Raw genomic sequence first — 7,500 nt, 5'->3', positions numbered from 1 at the left:
TTCTTCCATATATGCTAGAGCACACAAACATAAACAAAATGTTGTGGAGAGAGGAATTGGGCAGATGAAACGTCGGTTCATGTCCTCCACGGCGAAATACGCCTCACCCCAGAGAGGGCAAGCACAGATCATTACTGTATGTGCCATTCTATACAACCTCTGCAAGCGGAGGAACATTCCACAGCCAGACGATGATGATGATGATGATGATGATGGCGATCAACATGACAATGAATTTGGCCGTGTGGAACCGAGTGGACTGGCATTTAGGGATCACTGTGAAAACACATTTTAGGTAAACACCTTGGCACAAATCAGTCAACACTTGTGTAGTTCATGACATTTATTTTCTTTTAAATTTTACGTATTTTTATTGTTTGCTTTCTCTATCTCTTGAACGTGCAGGCTACAACGTCATTATCGTGGTCTGCACAAAATTGTCATCATGCGTGTATTCTGCTAACTGCACTATAACTACTTGATTGGAATTAATTTCTAGCCTAGGCTATTTCCTTGTTTTTCGGTGATTCAGTGGGCTCGTCTGACAACCAATCACCGAACTGACTGCTTCTAAACTCGTGCACGAGAATTGACGTAATCCATAGCAACGGCGCGTCACTCTTAGTTCACTCTTTGTGATTTATCCTTAGTAAGAGTAGGTCTCAGCGGCTTTGTGAATAACTTTTAAGAAAAAACTCCTACGTAAAATGTTTTAGCGCGAGTTAGGAGCACTCCTAGCGGTAAGATAAAATGCTTTGTGAATACGGCCCCTGAACTGCAGCCTCATTCACATGGTCAAAATGTCTATTGATAAGCACACAACATCCAGAAAACTCCAAGCACACATTTCTCAAGTGAATTAAGGGCTTTCTTCAAAGCATATACCTGAAAAATCGTTGAAATTCAGGGGAAATTAAACTTTTGTAGTCAAGAACACTAACGGAAGATCCCCTTAATGCAATACTGTGTCTTGGCAGACCGATTCTTGGATACTAATGAGCCGGAATGGTGATTGCCTAATGAATTTCAGGTGCTGTTCAATGTTGTGATCTTAAATGAGTGGCAATGACAGGATGTCATGTTCAGCTTTTTTCATAACGCTCTAATTAGGATTCAAACTCTCAGCCTAAGGATCACCAGTACACGGCATTATCCCGTTGAATCATTGACATTCCTGAACTGTTTTAAGCCTCATTCACATGGTGAAAAAGTCGATTGATACGCACACAACATCGAGAAAACTAAAGCACACATTTCAAAAGAGAATTAAGGGCTTTCTTAAAAGAGTACAGATCTGAAAATGTGCACCGTTAATGGTATCCACCTAATGATAGCCGTATGGTAGTAATACAATAACAAAATGGTCATATAGGCAAAATGGGTTGAGACTGTTGACGTTTGGCTTCCTATGAAATTGTGGGAAAAGTAAACATTTTTAGAGCAGAAGAACAGGGTCAAAAAGATGCATCTGATTTTAGAGATTAATATGATGAAAGAATTTTGAGTCCAGGTCAATCTCGTAAGGAGAAATAAGGCTAGTTCATATTTATTTTAAATAGTGCCACCTTTGGGTGCAGTGCCACGATTTGGTTTTATTAATAGTGGGGGGTATTGATATCCACCTAATAATAGTTGTATGTTTTTTTTAGTGGTGGGCCGTTATCGGCGTTAACGGCTGCGTTAACGCAAAGCTTTATCGCACGATAAAAAAAATATCGCCGTCAATCTATTTTCCAACACTTCCTTGTTCGGGACCCTTCACGTGACTGAACTAGCCAATCAGAAGTTAGAGTTTAGACTGAGGTAAACGTGAGGGAATCGGAGAGGCAGATTCAACAGAATATCCTGACTGTGTTAAATATGTAAACATGTAAATATGAAAAGTAATAATTGTGTAACATAAATATGTAAATGATTAACTGACTAAACATTGTAAGTACATTTCTAGCAAATTAACTCCAATATAAATTATATTAATTTATTCTACAACTTTCAAATATTTAACTTCTAAACCTTACATTATTATGGATTATTTCACGGCTCTTCTCAATGCTGTAGACTGCTCCATTCACTTGCATGGGCCTTCCCAACGTTCAGCTGTCAATTATTTTTGTTTATGCTCCGTTCACTTGCATGGGCACTTCACAACTTCCGGAGGTGAATTATATTTGATAATTCACCGTTGCCAAGTATAATTGACAGTTGTCAAGGTAAACGAAAGGATTTTTTGCCGTTTGCCATTTTAATCTAGATTAATCTAGATTAATTCCAAAATGAATCTCGATTAAAAAAAATATCTATGCCCACCACTAGTTTTTTTATACAATAACAAAATGGTCATATAAGAAAAATGCTCCAAATTTATTGGCCAATATTTCTCAAATGGAACTAAGTAAAATAAATACTTTCGATGATTTTTGTGAGGCTTGGTCTAAAGATTTTATGTGGCAATTTTGGTGAATTTGTGATTATTTTTGAAGCCTGTGATTCTTTTCATCATGTTCAGCTTTAATATGAAATCGGGAAAAAGGGTTTTATAAATGCGCATAAATCCTAATTCATGATTTTTTACAATAGCGCCACCTTTGGGTGCAGTACCACAAATTTGGAAAATTTCAAGAGTTTTTGAATTACGGTATAGGCTGCAGTATGAATTTTACAGAATTTGAGGGAATATGAGGGAATTATTAGGGGTCGCTGCTCGGACCCCTAATAATAATTAAAATCTGATTATTAACTTATCTGCATCGAGGCGGAATCGCTCTAGAGAGAATCGCGATGCATCGAAGAATCAATTATTTTTCCCGACCCTAATGATGTCGGTCCCCCATAGGCTGAAGAGGAGCTGGGCCGCGCCCAGAAGGTGTTTGAGGAGCTCAACGTGGAGCTGCAGGATGAGCTCCCCGTTCTGTGGGACAGGTGACCCCCCCCCCCTCCCTCCTCCACCACCTCCTCCACCCCTCCTCTTCCACCTCCACCTCCTCTTGGTCCTATATACCTCCTCCACCTCCTCCACTCCATCCACTCTTTCAACTCTTCTAATCACCACCCCCTCCTCCACACGTCTCCTATCATTCATCTCTTCCATTCACCGCCTCCTCCTCCCCCTCATCCTGCTCCTTACACCTCCTCCTCTGAATCATCTCTTCCGTTCACCACCTGGTCCTCCACCTCCTCCACGCCTCCCCTCCCTCCCCCTCCTGCTCCTCCACATCTTCACAACCTCCTCTTCATCATCTCTTCCATTCACCACCTCCTCCTCCTGCTCCTCCTCCTCCTCACACCTCATCCTCTCCATGATCTCTTCCATTCACCACCTCCTCCTTCTCCTCCTGCTCCTCCTCCTCCTACACATCTCCTTATATCAATATTCTCTTCCATTCACCACCTCCTCCTCACCCTCATCCTGCTCCTCACACCTCCTCCTCTGAATCATCTCTTCCACCACCACCTCCTCCTCTAACTCCTCCTGCTCCATCCCTCCATTCACCACCTCCTCTCAAACACATGTTCACGAGATCACACGCAAAATCGACTGTGTAATCCTGCGACTTGTATTGTATTTTGTTGTGTGGATAGCTCACAAAATGGTGTGTGTGTGTGTGTGTGCGTGTGTGTGTGTGTGTGTGTGTGTGTGTGTGTGTGTGTGTGTGTGTGTGTGTGTGCATGTGTGTAGTCGTGTTGGCGTGTACGTTAACACATTCCAGAATCTTGCCAGCAATCAGGAGAAGTTCCACAGAGATATGGGCAAGGTGAGTGTGTGTGTGTGTGTGTGTCTGTTTTTTTTCGCGTGCTTTTGTCCGTACATGAATACTGTGTGTGTGTGTGTGTGTGTATCTGTGTGTGTTTGCGTCCATGCGTGCGTTTGTGTTTATACGTACATGTATACTGTTGGTGCCCGTGTGTGTGTATGTGTGTGTATGCTTGTACGCATGTGTGTGTGTGTGTGTGTGTGTGTGTGTGTGTGTGTGTGTGTGTGTGTGTGTGTGTGTGTGTGTGTGTGTGTGTGTGTGTGTGTGTGTATCTTATCTCCAATGGTGTATTCTCTGTGTCCACAGCTCAGTCAGAACCTGAATGATGTTATGACCAAGCTGGACGAGCAGAGACTTGACAAGTAAGTCAACATACTCGCTCCCTGCCTCTTTATCCATGGCAACGCAACAGCATCAGCATCATTTCTTGAAAGTACCTTAGAGGGGCTTTTGGAAATATGACGCTTTAACTGTTAAACAGAAAGATGACAACTGCATGAATGAAATATGTTTTCGATATTATATATATACTACTACACTACTACCGTTCAAAAGTTTGGGGTCCCTTAGAAATGTCCTTATAAATATGTATATATATATTAGTGCTGTCAGTTTAGCGCGTTATTTACGGCGTCAACGCAAACAACTTTTAAAGGCGTAAACTTTTTTATCACGCGATTAACGCTCTTTTGGCTTTGCAAACGTTGTAGTTTTTTCCCCTGCTGTCTAGCAACAACTAGTCACGTTATAAAAACTACAACACCATACCGGATCTAGCTACAACGGAAACAAAACAACCAGCACGCCGCACAAACTTGTTGGGGCAAGCAAGGATACGGCGCGGGTGAAAAACTCCTTAAAAGTGTGTGTGTGTTTGTGTGTCCCTCTCTTCGAGGCTGCACGAGAGTTCAATGTTGTCATTAGCTGTTTCGTCTTTCTGACCAACCGCAGTTCAAGGCCCACCTGGGCTGTACCACTCCGGGAGGGCCCGCTCAGTTTCTCCCCTCTAGACAAAATCGACTTGGTTGCGACGTCGACAGTTTGTGAGTGTTGCGTCTGTTGAGTGAGTGAGAGGTTGCGGGTGCACAGCTCAGGCTGCCGGACGGCACTGCAAGGAGCTTTTATAAACACAATATTGTTATCCCGCAGTAATCAGCCTGACAGCCCCGACTCGTTAACAGCCCACCGGAAATTCTCCCGACTCTTCCGATTACCACTGCGCCACCGTGTGTGTTTGTGTGTGTGTGTGTGTGTGTGTGTGTGTGTGTGTGTGTGTGTGTGTGTGTGTGTGTGTGTGTGTGTGTGTGTGTGTGTGTGTGTGTGTGGGCATTATTCGATAGCCTGGTAATGTGTATAGGCCTACGTACGGTAGGAATATTCATATTGGTTTAAATAATAAATGTTGTAGTATTTCCCATCTTTGCTGTGCAAAAGTTTTGTTGTGCGAAAGTTCAGTGATTTCAACAAATAAAAGCCTGGGCTATTCAAGTTTTACGGTAGGCCAACCACTGTCATGCACCTACCCGATGTCAAGTGGACCGGGTTGAATTCACTGCGGGTCTCTCTTCTTACTGTCCTTCTCAACACTCTTTGATCTCTCTAAAAGGCTAGCAGCACCAATTCAAGCGATATTTTGAATAGAAAAAAAAGTGTGATTAATCGCGAGTTAATTATGACATCAATGTGATTAATCGCGATTAAATATTTGAATCCCTTGACAGCACTAATATATCTATATGCATTTCTGTGTGACGAAGATTTATTTCTTTCAGCAAAAAGTCTGCAGTATTTTTGAAAATGAAAAAAGAGATGACCTAATATTTTGCGAGCTTTCAACAGAATTGTACGCGCATCACAATCCAATGGCAAAACAATTTGCTTTACATTTTTGCTTCATCGTGCAGTTTAAACTGACAGTAACAGTCCTAACGTCGCCCCCTTACTGCAGAAAGAATGGTAGTGCCTCGGTGAAGCCAGAAGAGGCCAGCAGCAGGTAGGCCAGTGTTGTGCGTCGGCCATTTTGTCAGCGCAACAACAAGCCGTCAGGTGTGATTGGTGCAATACGTCTGTCGAGTGACGAGGGAAGGCCGCGTTTTACCCCTCGTTGTTAACAACCGTAGCCACCTGACCCAATTGCATTAAAAGTCGCGTCAAAATCGTCCATGCACCTTGTTGTACAAACTGCATTTCGTTAGTCTCATAGCATAATCGATATTGTTAGCCTCATAGCATAATCTATATAGTTAGCCATATAGCCTAATCTATATCGTTAGCCTCATAGCATGATTGATATTGTTAGCCTCATAGCATAACCTATATAGTTAGCCTCATGGCATAATCTATATAATTAGACTCATAGCATAATTTATTGAAAAACATAACTCTGCCCCTTTTTCGAATAGCATAATCAATATCGTTAGCCTCATAGAACGATTGATATCGTTAGCCTCATAGCATAATCTATATAGTTAGCCTCATAGCATATTCTATATAGTTAGCCTCATAGCATAATTTATTGAAAAACATAACTCCGCCCCTTTATCGATACCATCGCATGATTGCTGGATAGCAGATTTCCTACCCTGGTTACGAAAATATTTTTTTGCGGATGCGTCTAATCCCGTTTGCTGTGTGGTTCTGTGTCACTGCATTTGTGTGTGTTTGTTTAACGTATGTCTCATATTTCTTGAGCTGCTCTGATCTGTGCTGTGCTTACAAGTTTATCGCATGAAATATGCATTTAATCACCATCAAAGCTGCAGTCACGTGACCGCGTGTGAGATGACCTTGTATAAACTGAAGTAATAATAATAATAACTCATTTTATTTATATAGCGCTTTCCAATGACCCAAAGACGCTTACATTGAAGGGGCGGACCTAACTCACCACCACCAGTGTGTAGCACCCACTTGGGTGATGCACGGCAGCCAATCTGCGCCATAAGATCACCACACACCAGCTTGAGGTCGAGAGTGAGGGAATTAATGAGTCAGCCGTTTGTAGAGCAGGATTATTAGGGGGGCCTAGCCTGGTTGGGTCAGGAGTCAGGACACTGAACTATTATAACTTATTTATAAGGCAACTATTTCTTTATTACGCCCCATCACACCCCATCAACCTATTACGCAGGGACCTGATGGGTTCCCTGCAGATCACATTGGCCTGCGAGTTGGGGGGCATCACCCTATACACCAGCCCGGCCCCGGACGAAACACACGGTAGCTCATTTGCATAGATGACCTGCTGAGTGTCTCTCAACGCGTGTATATACAATTCCCCTCCTTTTGCCTCATAGTTACCATACCGAAACTTTTCGAAATAAAGTCAGTTAAACGCGATCCTGATTCAATTACCTTTTCTAAAAGAACACGACACCCCTTCAAAGTTCCAGCCGTACTTGAAGAGTGTTCACACACGTTGTAAAGTGAACTTAACAGCTGGACCTTTACCGTTTATCCTGCAGTGATATGCTGCCACCTAGTGGCGGTGGGGACGTACGACCACAATGTGTCACCTTCAGTATCTCTCGTCGGTTTCTCCTACTCACTTTCTATTGCTCGCTTTCTCTCGTTTCTTTTAATACATATTAATCATGAATCAGTTATTTGTTCTTCGCTCCCCTCGCAGTCTTTCTACATTGACATTTATATTTAGCAGACGCTTTTATCCAAAGCGACTTCGCCGACTTACAATAAGTACATTTGTCAGAATAAAGAGAAACAACAAAATATATTGCTGTCGGTACAG

General features: G+C 42.4%; 1 protein-coding gene across 8 annotated transcripts in view; it reads left to right on the top strand.

Moving 5' to 3' along the window:
• Nucleotides 1-7,500, top strand: part of bin1b (bridging integrator 1b) — a 32,890-nt gene that overhangs the window by 15,400 nt on the left and 9,990 nt on the right. For 5 of the 8 annotated variants that reach the window (XM_030361432.1, XM_030361431.1, XM_030361434.1 and 2 more), the window contains 4 exons: nucleotides 2,834-2,919; nucleotides 3,677-3,752; nucleotides 4,059-4,114; nucleotides 5,701-5,745. In XM_030361432.1, the coding sequence (XP_030217292.1) occupies nucleotides 2,834-2,919; nucleotides 3,677-3,752; nucleotides 4,059-4,114; nucleotides 5,701-5,745 (263 nt within the window). The remainder of the gene's footprint in view (nucleotides 1-2,833; nucleotides 2,920-3,676; nucleotides 3,753-4,058; nucleotides 4,115-5,700; nucleotides 5,746-7,500) is intronic. The other 3 variants (XM_030361435.1, XM_030361437.1, XM_030361439.1) reach the window with 1 other exon arrangement.

Source organism: Gadus morhua, chromosome 7, assembly GCF_902167405.1.
Source record: "Gadus morhua chromosome 7, gadMor3.0, whole genome shotgun sequence".
Classification (NCBI taxonomy): Eukaryota; Metazoa; Chordata; class Actinopteri; order Gadiformes; family Gadidae; genus Gadus; species Gadus morhua.
The sequence above is the reverse complement of the archived record's forward strand: the minus strand, read 5'-3'. Positions and strand labels throughout refer to the sequence as shown.